General features: G+C 39.6%; 1 protein-coding gene and 1 long non-coding RNA gene across 4 annotated transcripts; one reads left to right on the forward strand and one right to left on the reverse strand.

Moving 5' to 3' along the window:
* Positions 1 to 1,512: 1,512 nt before the first annotated feature.
* LOC146384314 (uncharacterized) lies at positions 1,513 to 6,931 on the forward strand. The gene is made up of 2 exons (XR_014800851.1): positions 1,513 to 2,674; positions 6,398 to 6,931. It is a non-coding gene; the product is annotated as an uncharacterized LOC146384314 (long non-coding RNA).
* Positions 6,932 to 8,425: 1,494 nt separating this feature from the next.
* Positions 8,426 to 27,165, reverse strand: ca5a (carbonic anhydrase 5a). 3 transcript variants are annotated; one of them, XM_084936253.1, is made up of 8 exons: positions 27,093 to 27,165; positions 26,681 to 26,844; positions 22,094 to 22,291; positions 21,058 to 21,176; positions 15,822 to 15,917; positions 15,593 to 15,655; positions 13,845 to 14,003; positions 8,426 to 12,328 (listed from the first exon to the last, which is right to left on the reverse strand). In XM_084936253.1, exons 2-8 carry the CDS (start codon positions 26,820 to 26,822, stop codon positions 12,158 to 12,160), a joined length of 948 nt encoding a protein of 315 aa, XP_084792379.1. In that variant the 5' UTR covers positions 26,823 to 26,844; positions 27,093 to 27,165; the 3' UTR covers positions 8,426 to 12,157. The 3 variants fall into 3 exon arrangements, with proteins under 3 accessions (XP_084792379.1, XP_084792378.1, XP_084792380.1); XM_084936252.1 differs by having other exon boundaries at positions 26,958 to 27,163; XM_084936254.1 differs by lacking the exons at positions 26,681 to 26,844; positions 27,093 to 27,165 and adding an exon at positions 22,442 to 23,761.
* Positions 27,166 to 27,983: the final 818 nt, after the last annotated feature.

A 27,983-nucleotide genomic window follows, 5' to 3' on the forward strand; every position in this document is an offset into this window, starting at 1 on the left:
GAACCACAATGTAAATTGAGCTTGACATGATCTGATCTAGTGTGTCTGATCAGTCACTTTGTCTTGATTTGTATCTATTTGTCTTCAGTTTATATTCCGTGGTGGTTCTGTCCCTGTGATGGCCTTTTGTGCCCCATAGCTGTTATTTTATCCAGGTTTCCATGGGATTTCTTCTTTTTTTCTGTTTGTTTTATTTATTATCACTGTTATTGATGACCTATCATGAAACAAAACACTTACACACATTGTGATTGCTCAGCTTGCTCTGCTAATTGTGCTGAGAGTGATGAAGCTAGTTATAAAATACTCCAAGGATCTTTTCCTTTTTTTAAATATTATTTCGCATTATGTTCTGTAAAAAGGTGGGGTATACGTTTTCACACTGGGTCATTTTGGACATTACATATTTGCCACTACTGTTAAATATGTGATGAATACCTCAGTCAGGCTCTAGTTTTCGCCTCTTTCTAGCCTTCTTAGTCTCTGTGTTGTTGTTTAGTGTCTTGTTGTTGCTACTTTGCAATAGGATATGTTAATCTCAATTTCAAAGAAATTGAGATTTTTTGAAATTGGGCCTGGGCCTGTCCTTAGTGGGCACTTTTATTAACCATGTATCCCCACAGTGTGCACACACTACATAAAGCAAGGAAGTCTAGTGCACCACAGTAGTAAAAACTCATACTTACTTTCCAGAACGCACAGAAACCAGTTGCACTGGTTTTATGGTCTTGTACTCTGAGAGAAAATAACACAAGTGGAGTTGGTCCCACTGGAATGAGGACATGTGCAATTTACAGACATTGTCATAGACCTGTCTTGCTAGATTTTCTCATTGCCTGAGGATGAGAAACATCATGAGTATAGAATTTCCGTCAACAGAAGCCAGTTTCTATCTCTGTAAGCATCTAGATGTAAGTGAATACCAGCTTGTTGACAAGTAGTACTCAACTCTTTTTTTCTTTTGTTAGTGCCATCACATCGGGTGGCTTTTAAGTGGCTGTTTGAAGCAAGAGTGAATCAGGTCAGATGTGCATGGTCCAGAGGTCATAGAATAGATTTTAACAGACCAGTTAGGACTCTGTGAATGTTTACAATTCATACACAGGTTCATTTGGGGAACACAGTGTACAACATCATTAAAAAACACAGCTGAATCATCTTCAACACCATTGTGTTCATTCAGTTTGTCAAGTGGTTTGTGCTCTAAAATATGAGCGGCATATCGTGAGAAGTAGATGCAAAACAAGCTAAGCGCCTGTTAAATGCCCCACATATTTACTAAGAAGAAAAGGGTAATTAGTCCGTCAACAAAGGGAGAAGCATCAGGGCGAGGCATGAAATTGTACCAAGTTTTTTATCTTTTTACACTGATGAGTTGGAGTGTTGTTTCAAGGTTGGTTGCATAGCAGGATCAAGGAAACTGAAGTCAGTCTACGGGATAACTTTATAAGTGCTGGGGGTAGATCCAGGATGGGCAACACCGCCACTGAAATCTGACTCTGACAGCAGATGACTGTCATATATACTGAGGTTAAACAAAATACACAACTGTGTTTTTGTGATACACACAGACACACAAACACAGACAGACAATTTCCTGTGTTTAGAGCAGGTAAACACGCTCAAAATTGAATGATCACATCCACCCTAAAGGTGCACTTGTATATTTGTCTCAGTCGATCTGCTCAAAGCCTGCAGAATGCCATATCATAGATGCACCTTAATCCGTGTCTGCTGTGTCTGACTCATGTAGCTACGTCTGTCTGTCTCAGTTACCCTGCAGAACAGTTACCAAGACCCCCAAGAGACCTGGGAACAAGTGTAGCAGAATTTTATGGTCATTGTAGGAGGCTGATGTTCAGCTGACAGACCTCTGAAGTGGTGGATGCTTTAAAAATAAAATAAACAGTATCTTAAAGATGGACAAATTGATAAAAATGACTTAAACATCCATTCTTTCTAACACCTTCAGGAAACAGTTTACAGTCTCAATCATTAGTTTCACATTTAACTGAGTATAAAATTATGCTTTTAAAACAGACTTGATTCTGTTCATCTGGACATAGCGTTTTCAGTGGGAGAAACAATTTGTCACTCATCCAAGTGACTTCTTCAGTCTAGAGACCGAAGATTGCCATTTCCCTTTCAGACGTTGTGTATTTCCCACAGGTTTCCATTTACATCCTACCGACTAATATATTATGAATAATGTCTGAGAATGAATTTAGAGGTTATTTATTCATGTTGAAATTCTTCACATAGCACAGAGTTGGTTTACAGTGCTGACTCTGCATTACAATTATGAAAACACATTCCCACAACTGTCCCAGACAGAAATTTCACCGCCCACTTCAAAGGAGCGAAAGGATTTTTTTGTCTGGGAACATAAAGTTGTCCCTTCAAGAGGGAGTACAGCACTGATGGGAAAAGGTTTGGGAAGCGAAGACGTGACAGAGCGCTGTGGGCGAGTGCCTGTTCGGCAGCTGTTTCCTGTTCCTTTTCAAAGGAATCTGAGGGTAGGCTGACCAATGAAATAATCAAATACACAATCAAATATACAGTCGAAGTCAGGACTGTTCAGTGCTTCCCATCATTCTCAGTGATACTTTCTTGCAAACCTGTGAGATATAGCAGTAGAAGTGGCATTTAATACACCTCCCTTGCTGTTGAAATGGTAGGTCACAGTTTTGCTGTATTAAGATTTAAATGACTTTTACATAATGCTTTTTCTTTGAACTGGGCACTTTAAACATGCATTAATCAACACTTGACTCTTACAACTGATCCTGTGAGATATGAAATTAGTCAACTGTAATCATGAGGCCTAAGAGAATAATTAACCAACTCAACAGTGGGAGCCAAATTGTTCTCAGCAGAAGGAGGTGGATGGTTTTAGTTCGAAAAATGTTATGGAAAAGCAAATCCATGCTAAACATCTAATAGCCAGAAAGGTTAGAGTTTAAGTTGTGAACATGTATACTTTGAGACATAAACTTCTCTGAGTCTGCGAGGTGTTAGGTCAAAATTTAGCTTGTTCTTGAACGTGTAGTATGGGCTCAAAATGTGGTCATAAATATTTTGTACTTGTAAAAAAGATTTGTATGTGTAAAAAAGATTTGTGTGTGCGTAAAAAAGATTTGTATGTGTAAAAAAGATTTGTGTGTGCGTAAAAAAGATTTGTGTGTGGACTTAGAAAAAAACCCTGCAAGTTACAAGTACGAATTTTGACCCCATTTTTCTTCCTTTCATCTGATTGGTCAATGTCATGTCAATCACAAATGTAACAATCCAATCAGAGAACAGATGGGTTTGGCTGTCGGAGGGGCGCTTTTTTGAACTGCAGGTCCTTGAAGGGTGATACAGTTTGAAGCTGGAGGATCTCTACATAAATATCCGATAGCAGCTAGGTCCCCTAACTTTCAGTAGCTGTTGAAAGGAAAAAGTTGTGGTATATCAGTGGTTAGAAATACCATTATTACTTTAGGATTAGTTTAACACAAAGTCAGGGCTGACCCGGGACCATTGCTGTGAGTCACAGTGCGCAGCATAAAAGTCCTTTCACATCAGACGCAGGATGTGCTGCTAATGCTAACTGCTAACTAAAAGCAAAGGATCCAGAATTTGTTACGCTGGCTGCTGGGCTCTGTGGGTTTTTGCAGCAGCTCTACCTGTACTAGATGCACCTGCTCCTTGTCTTTTCTATCTCTGACTTTATGTCCTCTACAAGAGTTTCTGTTTTTTTTGCTGGTTCTTCAAATGTTCAATAAAAACATGTATGCTAATTCATAACGAAGAAAGCTTTGTAATGAAGACTGTCATTTCCAAAACACTGCCCGCCCCCACCCCGCGGTCCGCAGCGCTGTTGAAAAGGCTGTGGAAGTCCCTATATTAAACACGTAGACCTGTGACACAAAAATCACCAAACTCGGACGACCACAGACTGTTTTCCTTCGTGGTGATGAAGGAAAACGCTGGGTTGGCATGTAAAAGGGCATTTATTCCCTTCAAAGACCTGCAGTTCAAAAAAAGCGCCCCTCCAACAGCCAAACCCATCTGTTCTCTGATTGGATTGTTACATTTGTGATTGACATGACATTGACCAATCAGATGAAAGGAAGAAAAATGGGGTCAAAATTCGTACTTGTAACTTGCAGGGGTTTTTTTTCTAAGTCCACACACAAATCTTTTTTACGCACACACAAATCTTTTTTACACATACAAATCTTTTTTACGCACACACAAATCTTTTTTACGCACACACAAATCTTTTTTACACATACAAATCTTTTTTACGCACACACAAATCTTTTTTACACATACAAATCTTTTTTACGCACACACAAATTCTTTTTACACATACAAATCTTTTTTACGCACACACAAATCTTTTTTACACATACAAATCTTTTTTACACATACAAATCTTTTTTACAAGTACAAAATATTTATGACCACATTTTGAGCCCATACCGTGTGCAGCAAACAGAAACTTTCAGCGGTTAAAAAAAAAGACGCTTCTCCTCTGGTAATTCAGGTAACCAAACTAGACTTCTTGAACATATTTTCTCTAGTGTGCCCTTTGGAACATTTTTAAATAAAATTATTTGACAAACACCATTACTTAAGTTCATAGAGAAATTCTGCTAGTGCCCTGGTAACCATGCTAGCTAATATTTTTAGTTAATGTTAGCAAGCATTAGCATTAAATGTTAAAGAAGAAAACTTAAGCTGAAGTTATCCTGTTTAAATGTGGTCATTCTGAGAGCTACACTTTTTTATAGAAAAAACTAGAACTGTTAAATTAGCTAATGGCACTCGTTAGCCTATTGTTAAAGTTAGCTATTTTCACAAATAAAAAATAAAGAATAAACACAAAGTATTAAAGAATGAAAGAAATATAACGAAATTGAGTTGTTTTACCTGTTTAGCTGATATCAGTATATCTACTAATAAAGACAAACTAAATCATTCATCACTGTATGGCTCAATCCCACTAAAGTAAAAATACACATCAACGTCCTTGAAGCTAAGAAAAATCTGTGGTTGCCTGATGATTTAATTAATTAATATTTTTGTGTCCATTTGCAAGTAGTTGCAGCAACCAACTGTTGTCCAGAGATTCACCTTGCAACACCCTCAACCTCTAGTCAACCACTTTAAGCTCAAGTTGACTGCACAGGTCACCTGATGGGTGGTAACCTGTCTCGAGATAATCCTTGACTGACTCAGACAAACTGCCAATGGTTTGCAAATAATTGCCAACATGGTGCAATCAACCCGAGTCAGTCTGCGCTAACATGTCCAACTCATCTGCTTTGTGCAATGGGGGATTTGACTCAGCTGGTTGCCACCTCGGTATATTGTGGTTGTATTCCTACATAAAAGCAAAATTGCCTGAATATTGAGCACATATGTCATGTTGTTAAATTGCCATCATGCAGCAACTACGTTGCTATATGTAGAAGAATTTATTTTCAAATCTGTGAGTTTTGGCTTCACTTAAGAAGTTTGAATTTCTGTGTATGTGGACAACAAAATATTTGCAATTTTCCAGATTTATTTCAATTAATTGCTGTATTATCACAAACAGATTCGAAAAATATGCTGAAAAAACAACATTTTGGAGTTGGTGAAGTACTAAAGAAGTTATCAGGGGCCAAAAACCACCAATGCATACTTTGAGGTGAAATTTACTTATTTGGTTACATATAGTAAATTATTGTACTTTTAAAAAAAAAAACCAAAACACCCTGTCGTAGCAGATGACTGACTCTCCCTGAGCCTGGTTCTTCTGAAGGCTTCTTCCTGTTAAAAGGGCGTTTTTAATTTTCGTGGTCAACACCCTGAAGTTCAAAGGGGCTTGTTTGATTGTTGGGTTTTTTTCTGTATTATTATAGGGTGTTTACCTTAAATATAAAGCACCTTGTTGTGATTTGGCACTATATGAATAAAACAGAAAATTTAAAAATTGTATAATTTTGTCCGGAATTGCACATTCAGTGCAGTTTCTATGTGACATAAAAGAAGTTTCAAGTTTCATTGTCATGTACAGATAACAGTGTAGCCACATTTATCCATAATGAAATTCTTTGGCTCGTGCTCCTCAGCTTTACATGAGCATATAGAGAGTGTGCAGTTATATTGAGAAGAAAATAACAGAAAATAGCAGTGGTAGTAATATAATAATAATAATAATAATAATAATAACAACAACAACAACAATAAAAAGGAGAGGAAAGAGTATTAAATATTAGAGAATTTAGTTGGTATTTACATTTAAGACAAGGTATTTAATAAAGTACCAAAACCCAACAAACCAGTTTAGACCGCATTCAGAACCAAACAGGAATCCCACTGACTGAAGCCCTTTGTCTCAAATATCTGAAAAACTAAACAGGCACATCAGAGAGGCTGAAGAGGACACAGGAGAGTCAAGCAGGAGGAAGATGAGGAGGAAGAGCAGCTGGCCTGGAGTTCAGAGGAAGAAAGGGGCTCTGGATGCAGGTTCCTGTTTATATCTGTGCCTTTAAGTAGAGGGGATTGTGGCTTGTTGACCTAAAACAATTCCCCTCGAGCAAAGATGAAGACGAGGTCTCGTCTTTGTTTCATCTCCCATCTTCACTGACGGCCATTAAACAAGTCACTATGGTGCAAACCAAACCTGCCTTTGTTACAAGTTTCATTTAAAACTATCTCAGAGTGGATGGCAAAACAGGCATTTTTAAAAGTTAATGAATATTTTAAGACAGCGTCTCACCTGTTTAATGCTTCTTCCTGTTTCTTGATTTGGGGCATTTCTTTCATTAGAGCATCCCAAAAAACACAGAACTAACCACAACGTTGAATGTACAACCCACTATGAGAAATTCAAAACTACCTTGTCGTCACATCGTGTCAAACTGGACTACAAATACAAGATTGTGGAAGCTGGTTCTGTCCGAGTTTTCTGATATTGTCAGTTCAGCATGCCCTGTTATCCTCTACACACACACACATATATATATCCTGTATATAATCGTTGTTGTATATGCTTTGAAGTCTAAAATTAGTCACATTCATTGAGCAGGTTTGAAATCTTTTGGTCATTCCTCCACTTCAAAGACACGTGCACGCTTATAGTACACACACGCAAACACACGCATACATATTGTACAGTTCAAAGCAGAGGGGTGTCCAGTCAGTCTGTCCACATTCATACAATCGTGGGAAGCCTGCAGACCAGTAAACACAATAAACACCCCCAGAGGTCGCCTTCAATCGCCTCTCCTTAGGCTCGACTCAGGTGGAGAAGCTGAGCACACCCTCCCACGGTAGCTGTGTAGAAAAGAGGATAAACAATCCATCCTCAGGACCCCAGGCGGCTGGGTGGGGGCCAGCAAACATCCCCTCTCTGTGTCAGGAGGGTTTCAAAGGCAGCTTGAGGCAGTTAGAAGTGGTTTTCATTTCTCAAACATGTTTCTGCCCTGGTTCCTCAGTGTTTTAGGAAAGAGGTGTATTTTTAAGGAACAATGGAGGTTGTTTAAATTTGCTGAAAAGACTGGAGCTGTAAATACAAAGCAGAGTCTCCAGTTTCCAGAGACGTTTCTTCCTAATGCACTGAATGAAATAACTTTTCTTCTTTTGGTTTTGATCAGTTGACAAGTTGTGAAATACATCTACTCATAGCAAAATAAGACTCAGATCAAAGTTTTTTGTGAGTTTATTTGGTCTCATTCTTATCCATCTTGTTTCATTGCTGTTTCAATAGGTGTTTTTCATGGTTCTTCATTTTTATTGTTAGTTTCTTTTCTATTAGGGTTTTACCTTAAGACACTAATTAGCTGTGACAACAAGTCTGTTTACCACTACATCATCCATAAGCTTTAGAATTTCAACAGAGCCAACTTATCCAGTAGTTAGTGTTACATATTGGACCAATAAAATCGAAACTGGACCCCCAACTTCATACCTGTCAGATATTAAAGTCATTAAAAATTAGAACCAGCACTACAAAGATTGTGTGGATGAGCTGCATCAGAGATGGGGCCTAGCAGTTTCCTGCTACTGCTACTTGTCAACTAAAGTAACCATGCTCCTAATTCTAAGCCTCAAAAAATTAAAGTGGTTTATTTAAAAAAACAAACAAACAAAACCTTTTCAGGTTTTTTTTTGGATCATGCTGTAAACATGCCCGTTTCAGTGCTGAAGTTAGACATTTTGTAGGAAGCGACTCATTTATGTCGTCAGTCTCAAGTGGGCATTTGAGGGATTGCACTTTTTGAACTTTTCCAATTCAGCTGAATTTCGTTTATACTGAGAGATTGCTGCTTGTGAACCTCCTGTGACTTTGACGGGCTGTTTAGTATGCAGCTGACTTAAGAAAAACAAATAAAATCATAAAATAAGATAAAAAATAATAATAATAATACAAAGATAGCACAGGAAGCATTTTTACATTACATGATACTTTATTATTTTACATCATTTATTAACATCAGTCTAACTACAATCATGTTTCCATCGATGTTGGGTGGTTTTCAATATCGCCACCTGAGGATCAGGAGGGTCTTCCAACATGCACTGCTGGATGGCCTAGCAGGGCCCTGCAGGGCAGGAATGTGGGCTACACACTCAACAAATAAACAGCTAAAATATGCACTGCATACAGTGTACACATCATACACCTGCTAAAACATCACAGTGAGCCACAGAAGACTAGGAAAGATGAAGTAAAGATGCAAAATATTTTTTAATAAAGTACAGTAGGACCTGTAGTATCTCCATGATTAGAAAAGCAGGCAATGATATGGATTAAAACACAAAAAGAGGAAGACTTTATATTCTATTAGATTTCATTGATGCAAAAATATATATAATATTTAGCAGTCAATCAAGAAAAGCACCAAAAACAGATTTCTAGCGCCTCATACTTTGATAAATCAATCCATTTAAATAATCAGTCTGCACTGAGTGTGTGCATTGTAATATGTTAATATTAACAGCACTGCAATTTATTTTAAAAAGGCATAAGAAAGTAACAACATGAGTAAAAAGCCATGAAAAACCAAGGCAGATGATGGTGCACAATTCAAATACATCAATAAAATACAGCTGTACACGATGAAGGCAGCACTGGGTCCCTTGTCTCCCGTGTTAGTACAATACACTGAACAAAGAAGAAGAAAAAACCCCAAGCACACCACCTTATCAAATTCCACTTCAACTTCACGCTAAAATCTTTTCTGCCTTCTGCAGGCCCCTCACTGTTTATCTAGCCAGTCTGCAGCCGTCACAACAATTAACATCACCCAGTGCACATCGCATCTTTTCAATACATGTCCACTGAAGTCCAGTCGCTGTGCAGCTTCGTGCTCTGCTTCGACTGGGGGGCCAACGGATGACCCGCGGGGGAGATGGAGCAGGGCGTTAAAGAATCACGTGAGCCTCGGTGACAGGAGGAGGGCAAGTTTGGATAGTTGCATTGTTACAGAGGGATCATTAAGACAACCATGACCTCTCACCCCACTTCAGTGCAACTGTATGCCATTGGAGAAAACCTTTGCACACAGATGATGTTAGAAGTGGCCAGATATGGTGCGCTGTTCCAGTTTGCATGGCAGTGTTTGCAGTCCTGAAATAAGACCAATCTCAGAGCCAGACAGGTCTCTGCATGCATGTCTCCTTCTATCGTTCCATCAGTACCCTCCTCCTCTCTCAACTTTACCTCAAACTTTCTTTTAGCTTTCTGATGTTGCTGCACAGTCCAATTTCGTGCACTGCGGCTGCTGGACATGAGCCAAAGCAAGACAACTGCTAAACCTTTCTAGATGATGTAACATTGTATTAAAATCGTTCCCGATTTCAAAACCTTTGTGTCCCTGCACTGGATCTGCATATCATTTTAATTTATTCTAGTTTACATCTTTAAAAGGGAAACTACTATGCTTTTTTTCTTCATAATCTGTCATATAATTATGCTAAAATGATGAATCCTCATATTCAGTTTTAAATGGTGCACTGTGAGACAAAAAACAGGCTTATCGCTGCTCTAAATGGCAGATATTTTTACCTGTACAATGTCACAGGTGACAAAGCACTCTGGCACACAGCTCTCTGTGAGTGCAGAATCCCCACCCACCTGTTGTTTATGAACAGCAGCCAATCAGAAGAAAGAAATTCATCCTGAACCATGAATTAACCAAAGCTACTCAAGTAGAGACCAAGAATAAAAATATGTTGATGGAAACAAGCATAATAGGTTGCCTCTGGATAGGTTACAGGTGAAACTCAAATAGTGGAATCCTTGTATATAAAAATAAAAACATGCTGCAACATTAGAGGTAATTTATCCTCCTGTGACCTATCCAAGTACATCCTGCAAAAGGTCTTTAGCTTTAAAACATCAATAATAACAATAATAATAATGATGATGATAATGTGGATTCTACATTACATTTTATGCTAAATATAACTGTAACTTTAAACCCCTTCCAATCCAAAAACAGCAGACTGATTTGTTCTATCACATTAGTGCGATTAATCTTCTGTTAAAACACAACAACTGCACCACAGAGACTAATAAAGACAGCAGCTTCCTGCTTCCAACTCGATTCATTCAAATTACCAGACAGGTGTACTATGAAGCAAGTTCAACATAGTCAGGCTTTCTTTGTGTTGGCTGGCTCAACAAAGCCTCAAACTGTGGTTAACCCAGACTGCTGGCCTGCTTTATTCAGAGGTCAATAAAACCATCAGTGATGTTGCCAAGTCATAAGCTCAATGCTGAAGAAAACTGTTAATTCTGGGATTTTATATGCAAATACATCTGTAGGTTACCATGACAGCTGCAACTTTAAAGCTTTACACCTGTGCATGCAGGTCTGATGCTGTCCCATAGTGTAATGAAGAGAGATCAGTGGAAATCAGTTTAGTTTTTGGCCAAGCCAAAATGAGCTGAACTGATAACTGACTCTGCTGCAGACCAGGTTACGAGTTCACCATAAGTAGGTATAGAGAGCAAACAGAGCTTCCTTTGTAACACTGAAAACTGACTCCTCACTTCATAGTACACCTGTCTGGGAAGTAAGAGGTGAGCATCACAGTAAATAGCAGCTGAGCCTCCACCATTTCTGAGAGTGACCACCAACCACTGTACCCGAGCAATAGCTTGGTGGAACAGATACTTTCCATCCTGTGAGGGGTGAGGGTGAAGCTGCCAAAAGCAGTGAGCCACACAGAGAACATTTAAAGGCACTGTGGTTATAGTGTCTAATGGAGATCACTGTAAGCCAGAGTAAAGGAAGAGAACTGGGTGCACCAGTTTGACACAGGTACATGCACTCTGGGTCAATCAGGATGCGTGTATGTGCTATAGTAACCAGGCATGATTGTGCGTATTACACAGGTTCTATGTAGAAGAACCAAAGCTTAGAGTCAGCTTTCAGACTCTTTAAATTATAGGATGTCCGAATAAAACAAAGATGTATAAAGTATAATATATAAGTATCTCTTTATATCAGGCTACGACACTAAAAGTTTAAAGTGTGTAGATGGAAAAAAACAAAACAGTAAATCCTACAACTTTAAGAATGAAAAAAGTGACATTGTGGTACAAGTGGTAAAACACTAATGATTTTAGATATGTTGAGTATTTTACTGGGGAGGCACATTCCCCCTGACGGTTTGGTAAAATCTCCAGGGCATTGTCTTGTAAACTTACAGTAGCTCCTGCCTCCTTATAAGGATAAAAACATCACAGCGAGGAGATCAGAGCACTCTCCGCTGTAGCTGTGACCATGAAGTTTGTACCTGCAGCTCGGTGTGACTCCCTACACACATCTGTAGCTACAAACTTTACATACAGTAACTGAAAAGACTGTAAATATAGAATAAATACCATTCTTATCAATATTATTTTCCCCAAAGCAAGCATCCCTTATTGGCTTTTGGTCTGAAACAGTCAAACCAAATTGTAAAAGAAAATAAAAACCGCAACCAATCAGAAACAGTTTGCCTATGTCCCCCCTACATTGTGCTACACTCTAAAAACCTGCTTCCAGCATCAGATGTTGATGAGCAACAACATGTTCTGACAGCATGAAGAAAGGAAAACAACAGAAGTGTGGAATGTGGTCACTGTGTGAGTTACTCTAAGAGAAGACGAAAGGGTCTAGCAGCATCAGTGGTTGTGCTTGTCGCCTTCAGTGGATGGCGCCTCCTTCAGGAAGGGACTGAAGGAGGAGCGGACGGCACGGCCCCGGAGAGGCTGCTGCACACGGAAGTTGTTCACCATGCTCTTCTGCATATCCTCCTCGGCTGAGGTGAAAAGAAGGCTCCGGAAGACAGCCAACTATAGAGTGAGAGAGTCAGAGGTAGACAGCAGAGATTTATATCAAACTTCTTCAAAAGATAATCGCTTTAGTTTCTGGGCAATTTCAACGAACTGGGAATCCTGAAGCTGAAATGTTGCTGTGCTGGTTTTTATGGGTGTGGATGCAAATAAACACACCTTCACATAAACCTCAACTGTCATCGGAAACCACTACTGAAAGTTACCTTGAAAGAACAGTTGTTCCCAAAACACAACAGCACATATCCAGAGGTTGGTGTGCAACTCAACTTAAAGTTGCACCAGTGATTCGTGCCCACCATGGGGCAGCAATAAATGGTAAATGGCCTGTATTTGTATAGCGCTCTTCTAGTCTCTAAGGACCCCAAAGCGCTTTACACATCCAGTCATCCACCCATTCACACACACATTCACACACTGGTGATGGAAAGCTACATTGTAGCCACAGCCACCCTGGGGCGCACTGACAGAGGCGAAGCTGCCGGACACTGGCGCCACCGGGCCCTCTGACCACCACCAGTAGGCAACGGGTGAAGTGTCTTGCCCAAGGACACAACGACCGAGACTGTCCAAGCCGGGGCTCGAACCGGCAACCTTCCGATTACAAGGTGAACTCCCAACTCTTGAGCCACGATACAGCCATTTTCCACTAGTACCTGCTCGGGTCAGCTTGACTTATCTTAGTTTTTAGGGTTTCCCATTAGGTGGTATGTACTTTTTAGTACCTGCTCGGCTGGGATTCCAATCGATCTGAGGTGATCTGAAAATGTGACATCAAGAGACTGCATGCCACCGATTGGCTAGTCAGTGGCATCATGAATCATTAGAGCGTCTCACTCACAAAAATCAAAAACCTGGCAACGAGGGAAACAGCTACACAAAAAAGCACTACTTTGGCAGCAGGTATGCCATTGCCTCAACGTCCTCCACTGTTGTGGTGTTAGTGTTGCATACAAATGACAGGACGTTTGGCCACAAGGTTGTTATAACAACCTCAGACTCTATTGTAATGCCAAACATCCCAAACTGAGCCATGTTGAGTTGGCTGAGTAGGTACTAGTGGAAAAGGGTAATAGTAGTCATGGATAGCACATTAGCAACCAGTTCTACACATTTGGAACAGTGCTTATCCTCAATTTTGATCCCCACCCACTCAAACATGTGTTAATACAGTGTTCATTTACATCTCTGCCCTTATTTGTCTGTATTTGGTCTTAGGATGGACCACATCCTAAGATGTTAAACCTTTTAACAAAAAAGTAAAGAATGTTAACAGTGGGTCGATGTTTCATGTGCAGTGTGATTGGTGGTGTCTGTTCATCTTTTAACATCCTAAGATGTTAAAAGATGTTAAACCTTTTAACATCTTAGGATTTTAACACAGGAAGGTTTAACAGAGGAAGAAGGATTGAAAAAAAGAAAACAGACACCACCAATCACACTGCACGTGAAACGTCGACCCACTGTTAACATTCTTTACTTTTTGTGTTGTGATTCTTAAAAACATCGTTCTTACCTGCTCATGGCTGACTTCTATGTGCTGTTTCATAATCATCCAGGTAACAGACTCTGTCAGAGGAGGCGTGGTCAGAGAGCCGTGGTACGTCCAGTAGTCATCTGTGTTGGTGGGTAACAGACAGCCAGGGTCGAACCGGTTAAACTCTACTACACTGTCCTGCAGAAGACAAAAGAAACAAATATTCAGTTAAAGCTTGTGGACTCTACTGGAGTAGCTTTGCATGATTCACACTTCAAACTGATCCTTAGTTCTGCCTGAAACAAGCCGTTTTAGCTCCTCTCCCTGTGAGTCAACATTTTTCTGGGTACTTCTCAGGTTCACAGCTTCCACTCACAGCCGTGTTGATATTAGCATCCGCAAGTGTAACAGTACAAGTATATTACAGAAAATACACAACAGCAGACTGGATGCACTCTGTGGAAAATTGTAAAATATTTAAAATCATTAAACGTTGACTATAATATAAATATGTTTTTCTGTACTCCAGCTTCTTTTCACAGTCAGATAAGTGATGATTCTAAATTGGTCAAACATGTGAATGTGTGTGTGAATGGTTGTCCGTCTCTCTGTCTTAACTCTGTGACAGACTGATATCTCTCTGTCTCTAGCCCCGTGACAGCTGGGATCAGTTCACTGACAGACTGATGAATATCTAAATATCTAACAACTGCCTCCATTTATTTTAACACTGCAACCATTAAGCTATCCATTGTCTACTTTAAAAAATTTTTGATATGTGTTACACAACATCTGTTATTTAGCACACACTTCTTATTATATTGTTGAACAAACATTCATATCAGACCTTAGTAGTGATAAACTGTGAATTAGTAGTGATAAAAAACAAGGGGAAAATACAATCTCCAGTGAGTCACCTTCAAAAACTACAAGCAACAGTGTAAAGGAAATATAATCATATCTCAGGACAGGTCTATAATGACAGATCAACATGTTAAAATCAAGGGAAAAACTATATCACACCACCACCACCATTAGCAGCTTGAACTGTTAACACCACGCATTGTGGACCACGGATTCGTCTCATTATCACCAAATTCTGACTTGACAATCTGATGTGGGAGCAGAAATCATGATCTGTCAGGACAGTCTGTCCTCCTTTCAAGATGAAAACTGTCTAGGTGTGGTAAATGTGTGCCCAATATAGTTTTGGTTTCCTGTTCTAAGTTAACAGAGTACAGAGTGCTGATGCAACCGCCCGCTTTTGCATGCCATCCTCTACAGCTTTCCAACCACAGAACTGTAGCTTATTGAGTGTTTGTAATTTTCTGCTCCACTCTCTGAACTAGACTGTTGTTCGTGGAAAAGAAGCAGACCAGAAAAAGCATCTCACCAATAATCAATAATTTCTGCACCAATAATCAATCCAAGGTTAAAAGCACTAAGCTCTTGTGTTTCCTCCCCGTTGTTTCTTGCCTGCATTCTTTTCATATAGCGAGCTGCTTACATCTGCTACATTTATTAATGCACAGCTAGTGTAATTTACCTCATCTTCAGGTCCTTAGATACTGATTCAGTTTGACTTCAGTTGCTTTGACTACTTGGTGAAAAAAAAATGAAATTCTCTGTGTGAAAGAAAGCCTGAACCACTAGAGGGCACCACCTCCCTATAAACTGACAGGTACAGAATTGTTGGTCTGTGATGCTCTTTGTCAAAGGTAAATACACTTTCTCATTAAAGCAGAGAAAAAACACAACAGGTATACACACATGTGTGTGTGACTAACCTTGTGTCTGATTGCAGGCAGAGCGTCCACCAGTTTCTGCAGCCCCTCGTGTCTCTTTCCCACCTATGCAAAGATTAGACCTTAATCTGGATTATCGTCACTAACAAATCAGCTGGACGGCTGTTACCATTCTCTCACATAAACACACTGCTGAACGCAAATCAAAAGTAACCTAAAACATATGATTTTGGTCATTGTTTAAGGACTTGAAAGACAGTGTGTGATGTACCTTCAGAAAAACTCCAATAACCGCCAGCCCGTTATCCTCCATCACTGCCTCCTCAAACAGACTGTACTTGTCAGAGTTCCAGTGAACCAAGTGGAGCTAAAGTGGCACACAAAGCAAAGACATCATGAGTTTGTCTGTATGTGACCCAAACTGTAACAGCTATAATCTTTGTTTTCCTGTTAAATCCTTCCTGCCTTCTTATATTTTTATTTGACCTAGTGTAAAAATTACAGCTTTATTAATTGTATTAAAATATGACACAAAGATCCCATGAAGCTGTGACTCATAACTGCAACTTGATGCTCTGCGCGTGCACACACACACACACACATACACACACACACAGTCACTGGAGCTTCTTACATAAGTGTGCGTGAATGTAATGGAACAACATGAAAATAGATGTTCTATACACAGGACAAATGTACGAGTCTGTAAACTCAGCTGCTGACAGACAAACACACACTTTGAGGTTTGAGTCCGAATTTGGCGATATAAAAAGAATTAGAGAAACACAGCTGGATGAAAGAACCACAGCTGTATGCCTTAAACAATGTAACCAGTTTTGCACAACGCTTAAACATTTGAAGAACAAACAATTCAAACAGGGTACATGAGTACATATAAAAGGACCGCAAACTAAGGCAATATTTGCGCTGTTTCAACAGCACACTGTTGTTTTTTCCATTACTCCTCTCTGTTAACCCTAAGAACTAAAAACTGACTTATACTGAAGGATATTACATGTAAGATTACAAATAGTAAGCATAAAATACCTGCATGACTAATCTCAGTTTTAGCTATGGGCAGTTGGAATTGTTACAAATATGTTTTTTTAAATACTTTTCCGTTAAATCTACGTTCTAGTTACATCGTAAGCACAAAACCCTCTGAAAACCTGCAATGTGGCCTACCCTAACCCAACACGCACCTCCCCCGGAAATATAACGACACATCCTGCAGCTATCGTGACGGGCCTGTGCAGTACTGTCAAGGTCTCTGATGCATTTGCAGATACGTTTTTCACAGTTTTTCCAATCAAAAAAGAAAAAAAAATCATAATAATTATCACCTCAATGTAAGGACAAACAAATGTCAGGTAGTTGTGGGAACTATTAATGTCAGGAAACATGAAGCGGAAAAACCTGTGGGACAAATATGTCCATCACCAAAAGTTAAAAAATAAAATAAACTGAGCACAACAAAGAATGAGGACCCAGGAGGGGAATAAAGTCCCAGGTTTAAATTTGTTTCCCCCATGGGTAGCACCACATAACAAAGAAACATGAGCACAAGATAACTGACAACATGTAAAAGTAGATTACGTCGTAGGCATGAATCTTCCAAAGTTTTATTGCAGACGTTTAAATGAGCTGTTCCACTGTCCACCTTTTAACAAGTGTCAGAGGTACAGACCCACAGAGCACAGGCAAAGAGGACCACCGTGACGCTCAGGTGTGCAGACAACTGCTAACTCAGAGCATGACAACAGGAAAAAAAAAAAATTAATTTAGACCCAAGAAAAACCTGCAAGGGTTTAGTTGAAAATCGTTATTTTACTCGGGAAAAAATGTCAGAGACTTCATCTCAGTGGCATCTTTTCTTATTGGCCACATGCCACTGCGAGGAGGCTTGTTACTGTGTTTATGTGTGTGTGTGTGTGTGTGTGTGTGTGTGTGTGTGTGTGTGTGTGTGTGTGTGTGTGTGTGTGTGTGTGTGTGTGTGTGTGTGTGTGTGTGTGTGGTATTAGCTATTAAACATGTGGGTTGAGCTTTAGTTATAACATTCTTGTGTACTACACTGAGAGGAATGCACTGAATAAGCAGCCTAACAACCTGAAAATAAACTGTACCTCTAATGAGCAACTCCACTTGTCTCTGAAAGGATACATTTACATTTAAGCTGAGTGATTGCATTTTGCTTAAAGGAACATGAATTTTACAGGTTGGTGTCAATGCAAGAGCCTTAGGAGCATCCATTGTAGTTATAAAAAGTATTTTGCCGCTTACAAATAAACCTGGTCAGCTTTTTTTTCAGATTCTGTGAGAAATCTACATCATAACTTACGACTCCCCCATACCGTCAGAGATGGAGGCTTTGGAACCAAGGACTGATAACAGGCAGGATAGTCCTTCTCTTTAGAAACAAATTTTCCAAAAATAATTTCATAGTTTGATTTGTCTGATCAAACAACAGTTTTCCTCTTTGCCTCAGTCCATTTTAAATTAGATTTGTCCCAAACAAAACAAGCATTTCCAGATCATGCTCTTATATGAATTCTTCTTTGCATGATAGAGCTTTAACCTGTGGATAACAAGGAATCTGAAAACTGTACATTTTCTCAGTTCAAACACATTATATATTGTTCTATATTGAATAAAGTAGGGGTTTATAAGATTTTAAAATCCCTCTATCCTGTTTTTAGTTACATTTTAAACAACGTCCTAACCTTTTTGGAGTTGTAATATTACTTGAGTTGAGTTGAGGCAAGCATCAATAAAATAGTGGGTACAGTGAGGGGTTATGTAAAGATCCAGTGATGCAGAAAGTAATTGCAAATGACTGACAGCGAATTACCCTCTCCCTCCCCTCTCTCTCAATTACCTGCTTCTTAAGTAATACCTATGTGAGTTTCCATTCAGCGGCTCGTTAAACAATAGCATACAGTGTGCAGTGCTTCTGCACTTAGCATGCTACATTAATCCAGCAGCTGCAAGGTCAGGGCTTTTTAAGCGTCAACAGAGTGTGTGCACAGGGGAACACTGCTGTTACAGGTATGAACACGCTCATGTACTTGGTGGTGTTTTGATCTCAGGTGATGCTAATTTTGTGGCTTTTGTTAAAAAAATAAAATAAAATCTTGTAAATCCAAAATCTGTAAAAAAAACAAAACAAAACAAAGAAAAACAAAAACAAAATAATCTTATTAAAAAGCATCTAACATCTCAATTTACTGCACTGATGCTGAAGTCCATTCAGTCGGTCACTAATAGATGTGTAGCACACTTTTAATAAGAGAGAACTAAAACAGTGCCTTTCAGGCTGAAGTTTTAATGGTAAAGAAGTGGAATAATCTCCACTGGCTCAGTCTCTTCCCTGGGGTCCGTTCTTCGTACCTCGCTTACTACATCCAAGATCAAATGACACATCCAAGATCAAATCATCGCGCCAACTTTGAGCTCGCTATTCCAGTTCTCCGAACATACCTGTTGTTGACGATTAGTACAGCTGGATGAAGTAATGTGAGATCACTGGGTGGCTTAAAAGGGGCCATCGATAGTAGAAACATTGATCGGCAACCCTTTGATTGGTCGGCGAAAATGTCGAAGGAGCGCGCTCAGTATTTTTCGGCAGCAGAGCAAGAACTCTTGATTGAGGGATTTCAGGAGTTTCAGAGTTTAATTAAAACGCAAGGGAACACTGCAAAGGCTGCAAAAGCAAGGAGAGAGGGCTGGCAGAAAGTTGCTGACAAATTAAACTCGTAAGTAATTTAATAATAATAATAATAATAATAATAATAATAATAATAATAATAATAATAATAATGGATTGGATTTATATAGCGCTTTTCAAGGCACCCAAAGCGCTTTACAATGCCACTATTCATTCACTCTCACATTCACATTCACACATTCACTGGTGGAGGCAAGCTACGGTTGTAGCCACAGCTGCCCTGGGGCAGACTGACAGAAGCGAGGCTGCCATATCGCGCCATCGGCCCCTCTGGCCAACACCAGTAGGCGTTAGGGTAAATTTATTATATTATATTACATTATATCCTCTTTCACATTAGAGTCACAACAGGACCCACTAGAACATGGGAACAAGTAAAAGTGAAATATAAGAATATTCTACAGAATGGTGATATTTATCACTTATATTGCTTTTAGTCTCTTGAAAAGAGACCCTGAAATAATCTGTTTGTTTGTTTATAACAGCAACCAAGAAAAGGGCAGAGCAAAAAAAGACAGGTGGTGGTCCTGCACCCCCTCGTCAACAAGTTGGTTAAGTAAATAATACCCTCACGGGAAAATCGATATCTCTCTATGAGCACACTGTCGCGCTGAGCTAAAGGATCCTGTCTATCCCGCAATATACGCTGAATTCTGAAAACTCTCCTTATCAATCTTGCACCTTCCGCAATGGGTTGCTCGCGTACAAACGGACAGGACATGGCTGCGACAGACTTCCCAAATCCACCTTCGCTTTTATAGCCGTGGTCTCTCATCTTGATTACACGAAGTAATTTACTATTACTACTCTAAAATATGAATTACATCTGAAATAATCAAATACATGAAATAGAATGATTAATAGTACATTTCCCTTTTTTTAGGAAATGACCTGTATGTATCTGTATGAAATCAATAAAAGAATCAAATACTGCATTATCTTTAGTTACATTGATAATATTTATTTATGGAAAAACAGTGGAAAAATATCGCTGTTGCTTTCGTATAAATGAAGCGGACATACCTGAGTGGCCGCGATCTAATCCTGTTTACATAAAGTAAGCCTGCTCCCAAGCAGGTTTACGCTTACGGATCTGTTGCTATGACAGCAAGTCCCGGATGAGCTTCGGAGAACCGAACGATCCAAGATCACGCGAAATCGCCAACAATCAAATCCAGCTAACTTACTTAGCGAGGTACGAAGAACGGACCCCTGATGTCAACCGGATGGAGCTGAACATCACTAAAAGCAGAAAGACCCACAAACAACCACTAAAAGCAGCCACAGTGAAGGTTAGCAAAACACCACTAAGGAGGAAAGCCAGTCTTTGGTGACGTCCATGAAAAATAAGCACTTCTGTTATTGTTGTGCGAGTTTATGCTATTAAAATTAAAACCCAGAAAATAAGGGACTGTGCATAAAATAGCTGCATTTTGACATATTATTATTATTGCATATAAATATTATTGTTCAACTGCTTAAATTAAAACCTTAGAGTTTCCAGGTGAGCCTGTCTTAGCTGTGTAACTGCAACTTGTATATGGTCAGCATAAATTACAAATCCCACAACACATAATCTTGTGCATACTTTCCAAGTAATATATAAATGTTACGAGCTCTTACATTGACCAGCGACATAATCAAACAACATTAGTGGAAATTAGTGCACATCAGAAGGGGACTTGGATAAATTCATGGTAAAAATGATGGCTGTGAACATTTACGTGACCCCATGTTTTCCATGTGTTTGTGTTGGTGTATGGAGGTGGCAGCACTGCTGTACCTCAGCGGGGAACAGCTTCTTGTCCACGGTGTGCTCTGAGCCCCAGGCGTTGGTCTCACCCCAGTGGAAGTGGAACTGGCAAAGCCTAAATTTGTCTTCCATGGGGCCCCCTTGTAGCGCTGCAACCATAAAGTTCAAGGACATGAAAAATCAGTGCATCAAACACCTGATTCGTCCAGAGGAAATAGCTTGTGTTTCAAGGAATTTTTAATTACTTGTTTCCTCCTTCAAAGGGTGGACATTATCAGACAAAGACTGACTGTTCAGAAACAGGTTGTTCAGGGAGTAATACTGACATCAAACATCCAGGAAACATTAAAGTGAGAACGAGGCTATGAAAGAATAACGTTTTATTGTCCTCACAGTATCTGTACACTGATAAGGCCTCTCCTTCTCCATATACAGCAGCATAAAGGTTTCCGTTGTCAAAAAAATAAAGGCTAAAGTTCTTCACAAAGTGAAGTTTATAAACCTGTTATTGTTCTCGCAGACTAAGCTTTAAAGCTTTTAATACAAAGACTGGCAGCATGTGACACCCTATAAAGTGTATTGTTGTAATTTCACCAAAACATGATTTATATTTAGAATCTTAATGGGTAGTAAAGTTAGTGTTTTGGCGCACCCCAGTAATTATACCAAAATGACACTTTAAGGACAGGGTACGTTGCACTTTTAAGGGTCAGCACAAACATACAAGTCACATGACAGCCCACATGGCACCTTTAAGAGCAGTATTGCTTACTGGATTTTCTTACATACAGAGTGCTCTTTAAGGGGGAGTGCAGGAAAAGATAATCCCCTTGTGTAGACCAAAACATACATTCCTACAGCTGAGATTTCCCTTAAATTCTTCCTGATTTAAATGGAAGCTACAGACCTGCTGCCATCTGAGCAGGCAACAAAGAGGAACTTACATGGTACAAACTGTAATCTTACTTTCTAGGTTTCTAGGGAGTAATTACCTGAAGAACTTAATGTGTACTGTTCGGAGTATTTTAACTAAATATATACATGCAGATTACAAAAGAGTACTTACTGGACTTGTCTGTAGTGTCATCGTACTCGACCAGAAATGAGTAACCGTTGTTCCAGATTTGTTGGCAAGTATGCGGGTCGTATTTGGTAACCAGAGGCTTCAGCTTTGAATCAAAGATGCTCTTGCGTACGACAATATCAATTGGAGACTGACGATCCCCTCCTGGTACCACGAGGGGTCCCTGCCACATGGGATGCACTGAAGGAGATGAGATGAGGAGGAAGAGGAAAATGTAAAAAAACAAAACACAAGTTAGTGATATTAAAGATTATCGTTTTCCAGTCAGAGTTAAAAATTCTTGACAAAGGGAACAGCAGAAAAGATTACCCAAAAAAACCTTAAACCTACTTTTCATGTTGCACTCCGCTGCTTCCTGCATTTTTGTAAAATCCATTATTTAAAAATAAATATTAAAAATGCTTCATAAAAAGAAGATTCAAATGGTGACAGTATTAGAAAGACAGGTACAATCCTTCTTCCCCGAGCTCTTAAAAGGAACTGACTGAAAAGTCAGCAAGTAAGCAATCTCACTTCCTTTTAGTCCGCTTACTTTTTTTTCCCTAAAGGAAATTACTAAATAAGAGAGAAGTGGGCCGGCTGTACAGAAAGTGACACGCGGAATGTCTTGGCACGCCCTCAGCTCGCCTCCACAGCAGGAGAACCTGACCAGGACCTCTGGCCAGTCAAACTGCACGCTCAGTCCAACATCTGTCAACAGACCTGACTTCTAATTACTCAAAGCTCTGCTTATTTTCTCTGCCTCCCTATTTAGGTGTTGTGCCTCTGCTATTGAAATACATCCAAAACTATTTAAAAAAATCTTTTCCTTAGAAAAAGAAAAGCACACACACAGTTTAAAAGACTATTTCACTCATTTATCTGAACCCAGATCAACAAGAAAAAGAACATGCGCAGTTCATAGGGCACAAAGGCAGTTCAGTCTTTTATTTTCCTTATCATTCATTCTCTCCGGAGCCTAAGGTTTCCACTGAGCCAAGCTCAACAGGTCCGACTGGGACATGACCTTCATCTTCATCGGATTTCAGCGGCTCCTCCTAGGAGAGTTGGCTGCCTGTCTCAGTTATTGCATGAACAATAACTGCTTCCAAAGCCATGCATGCTCTTGCACTGCAATTATCAACTGTGGAGTTTATATGGCCTTGAATCCATAAAAGGGACTCACTTCAGGAGCATATCACAAATCATTTATCCTAATTTAAATCGGGGTGGAGGTACCGAGCAATTGCTCAAGTTTTCCTGGCACAGGACAAGATGTTTATATCTTGCCTTGCAGACATCAGCGAATCTGCCAAGCTCGCATTTCATTTCCCGTAGATGCATCATAATAAAAGCTTCACAAATGCAGAAAAAAAAAAAAAAGTCATACCATCCAATGTGCAAGACTGGTAACTGTGATATGATAGTGTCGCTCCACATCCTGGACACAGGGACCTGAACCTTTTCAAAGACTTTCACAACAGTCTTGAGTAACCAGCCTAATAACATGTTCTGAGCCAATTAGTGTATTGCACCTCACTGGGGGACCATCACAGCTGAGCTCCAGTCACTCCTGCTACCAAACAGAAGAGTGTGCTTGGAGGCATTCTTCTTAATTAGCAAACAATCTCTGATATAAGCGAGCTCGTGAAAATAATAGAGAATAATAATCTGAATGTTTTTAACAGGTTCTGACGAATTAAACTTACAAATAAGGAATTAGAAACGAATGATCTGAGTAATATATTACATAAATGTCAAATAAAATGGACTCCTCGCCGACTAAATGATTACTATGTATAATGGTTCTGAAAGAGGGAATGGTTTCAGCAAAAACAGTAAGGAAATACTGTTTTCTCTGTATACGCCAAAGACCTCAGTAACTCCAAACCTCTGCAGAGAACAACTTTGTGCCCTGAGCTGAGGCTTGCAGGTAGAATCTCTTTATGTTCAGGCTTGAGGTCTGGACTGAGTAAACCATCTGAACCCACTGAGGTGAAAATTTTACCCGACAGGCACTACTGAGGGAACAGAGTGCACCATTGTTCTGAGTGTTAAGAGTGTACGAAGAGTGAATGTGTCTTTACACAGATATCAAACTGAAGACCAAGCAACTAGCAAAAAAGAAGAAAAAAAAATCCCACTGACCAGTTCAAAACAACCCAAAGTCTTTTGGTAATGCTTTGTACAGACACAGACGGACACAACAAGCTGGTAAAAGTTAAATATAAACTCTAGTTTATTACAATGGTTGAACATAAAAGCTTTGCTGGAATGGACAGTTTTTCTACTCCCAAACAGCCAACTACTCATTTAAGTCTGACCAACAACATTATTTTTCTTCCAATAAGGAAGCTGAGAGGAGCTGAGACTGATTTATTTTTATTTTAGGAACAAAAGACTCCACTTCAAGAGATTCGGCAAATAACCACAGCTTTCCACAAAAAAAAAAAACCCACACAAAAAAATTGTGTAAAACAAATAAGTAAGAGTGTAGCACACCTGGCACATTTTTTAATATACATCCTTGAGCTTCGGCTGGACGTCAGTCAAAATTATAGTAAAAACTTTACCTTTTAATAGGTTTTTCCCTTTGACTATTTTTAAAGCTACTAGTAGAACTTGTTATCACTTTTTATTACTTCACCAGTTTTTTTAATTTGCCTTTTTACTAAGTGGAACATCATGGCCTTGCCATGTTGGTCCATTTGATTGACCTTTATCATTATCATTATTATTATTATGTATTTATTTTATTTTCAGTTGTTACAGATGGGACAGACATGACTGGGAGAATGAAGGAAGGAAGGAAGGAAGGAAGGAAGGAAGGAAGGAAAAAAGACAGAGGGGAAGAGGGACAGTGAGAAAGGGCACTTAAAAAAACCTGTTGAGAGAAGAAAAAACAGAAGAGAAAACAAGCAAAAAGGAGAGCAACATAATAAACACAACACCATCGCAATAATCTAGCTAACAGTAAATAACAGCAGCCAACTGCGCCAGAGTGGACAGAAACCCAGGTCCAGGGGCCAGAGGCCTGAGGGCCCCCCACCCCCCTGAACTGGCCCAACCAAGCCACGGGCACCAACCCCTGTCATCTATCTTAATTGTCCCTTGGGGATAAATAAAGTTTTTTTGACTTGACAAGCAGCCACTGGGAGTGAGCCGGTACAGGGTAACCTGAGCGCCCAGCCCTGGATACCAAGAACCACCAATGCACCGACATCTGAGGGCATCAGCCACCGGCAGAGTGTGGTGAGGGGAGATAGGCCTCCATACCTTGGAGTGCCTCAGAATGGCCCAGCTTTAAAGTAGGTATGTCTATTAATCTGAAATTATTCATATTCCTGTCAGATTTTGATAGATGTTTTTAAAGAAATTTTTGAGATGTCAAATTTAATTTTGCACAGTCAAATAAGAAAAGGTGGCATACAGCTATGAGAAGTACAGTCACGAGAATTTGATAGATTTAATACTTTTAAGTATTTTGACAAATTTAAAAATAAATCATGTTCGTGTCCATAATGATTCATAGCCTCTCTTAGTAAATGCCCAGAAACCTTTTATTTGTGACTATAGCACAGGTCACCTACTAACTATAAAAGACAGCAGAAATAAATAACAAACAGGAGAAATATATACAAAACAGAAAATAGAGTGGAGACTGCGAGTCAGGCCAACATCAGAAATTCCAATAAACACTTCTAAATATTGTAGAAAGCCTACCCAGAAGAGTTTAAGCTGCTATAGCTTCCAAAGGTGGGCTGACATCATATTAAACCTTATGAATTAATAATGAGATGTCATTCAAGTTTATATGCATGTTAAGGCAATCAGCAATTACTTTTGCCAATATACTGCATTTTTCAGTGTTGACTCTTGTACTTGGCTGGAGACAGCAAACAAGGCAATACTGACATTACCAGGGCGTGTTAGTGAAATTATTAAAACTGCTCAGACAAGCCTGAGTGGTTTAGAAAGTCTGTGGTCTCATGAAAATAAAAGGTGGTGACTCATTAGCTGTGTAACATTGGAATGTTGCATGTCACACATCTGCCAGGAGCACAAGTACATACTGTAATGTAACACGTGACATTTCTTTTTTATTTGTATGTGCTCTCAATAGGGATATGCACAGTGGAAACGGCGATTAAGGCGAAATTTCTTTAGTATGACATCAAGTGCATACAAGTAGAAGGTATATAGGTCAAAGGGCGTCAAAGGGCCCCGGTGTGGGGCACACCGATGAGCGGTTATCAATAGGTGTTTGGAAAACCTGGAGTCTGAACACTGCCGAGTCACCAGAGAGGCGACTGATCGAAATCCAGGGATGATCAAAGTCCAGCCCCAGGTTTGCACAGCTCCCCGCGCTGCTGTGGCATGAAAACAAAAGTGACCAACAAACGGTGCTGTGTGTCAGCCGCAATGAATGAAACAAGCCGACCACTGCCGAGCTCACACACACACACACACACACACACACAGTGAGGGCTGCAGAGATCATCTGTGTGACAATGAGCAGCTGACCGCCGGCTGGCAGGCAGGATGCCCAGCTAACGTTACCACACATGCCTTATAAATAAAAGTACTCACTCTGAGACAGCACATATTTGCTTGAGCACGCAGTCAGGTTACATCCTCTGACAGGCGTTATCCGGTGACTCCTGGCTTGTCTGGCGAGCTGTCGGTGAATCTGTGAAGCCAGAGGTCTAACCAGAGCCGAGAAAGTCATCATTTTAACCGAGTTACCTGCTTCCCTGCAAACGGTTAGAGTCGAGTCGTTAGCTTTTACACTCTCCTAAAGTTAGCTAGCCTGCTGAAAACAATATATCGGCTGGCTGGCTTCCCTCCTCCTCCCGTGCCCTCCTACCGTTTTTCTGAAGTCGGGGAAAACAACACACATTCAAATTGTGACCGCAGAAAGCAAACAACACTCTACTAGGCTTTACAGTGAAGCAATAGCACCAGAACAACACGGTTAAACACACTTGTTCTCAGCGCACACCTTCGATAACCGATAACAGGGTTGTCGTTTGCGCCAGAGAGGTCGGCTGGGGAGGGGGTGTAGAGCGGACCAATCAGCGACGTCCTTTGATGGGCGTTAACGTGCACGATGACGTCGAGAGGAAGTACAGCCCCCTTTGAGTAAATAACATTACGTGAGGAAATTTTTCTGGGATAAAATTACTTATATCTTTGAGCTTTCCTGTGAAAATGTATTGTTTTGGTTTCTTAAGATTCTGGAAAAGTGTAATTTTTTTCAGCCTCCAACGTTTTAAAGTTTTATATCCACAAAACAATTCAATATAATTCACTTTCTTTCTTACTGCTATTATATTTGTCAAGTCTTATCGTTTCAGTACGAAAAACCTTCATCGGGTAGTTGTTTGATGAAGTTTTATATTTAAAAAAAATGTAATTTAAATGTAAAACTATACTAAACTACACATCAAGTCTATATTAACAACAACAAACAACAAAGAAGCTCTTTGAATTTTTAAGTTGTGCTGGGTTTTTTTTTTTTACTGTTTTGTATGGTGGCTTGTTTCTGACACCAATTGTAAATAAATAAATGTTTCTTTTTGCCATCCATAAGACAACTTTTTTGAGTTATTATTTTAACATTTGGATTTAAAATCTAAGATTTTGAGTTTTTATCCTAAATTTTGAGTGATTATTTCAACATTTCAAGATAATAACCTTTGGGGGAATATGTTCAAACCTGGCACAAACATTCATGAGGTGGGAGTCAGGTCAAAGGTCACTGACCAAGCATGATTTAGGTCATTACTTGAGGATTAATGCACCAGTTATTAAAAAAACAAAACAAAACAAAACATTTAATGCATGATTAATGGAATAAAATTAAGTGATGAAGTTTTACTTCTAAAAGGTC

The sequence above is a fragment of the Perissodus microlepis genome, chromosome 7 (genome assembly GCF_051167445.1).
Source record: "Perissodus microlepis isolate ML-2025 ecotype Zambia chromosome 7, ASM5116744v1, whole genome shotgun sequence".
Taxonomy (NCBI): Eukaryota; Metazoa; Chordata; class Actinopteri; order Cichliformes; family Cichlidae; genus Perissodus; species Perissodus microlepis.

Excerpts from the sequence above, each read along its gene's own strand:
- ca5a (XM_084936253.1), bottom strand. The coding sequence starts at position 26,822 with ATGATGACTTTCTCGGCTCTGGTTAGACCTCTGGCTTCACAGATTCAC. Across the intron at positions 22,292-26,680 it reads CAAATATGTGCTGTCTCAGA|TGCATCCCATGTGGCAGGGA; the intron begins GTGAGTACTTTT and ends CATCTCCTTCAG. Across the intron at positions 15,918-21,057 it reads AGAAGCTGTTCCCCGCTGAG|CTCCACTTGGTTCACTGGAA; the intron begins GTACAGCAGTGC and ends GTGCCACTTTAG.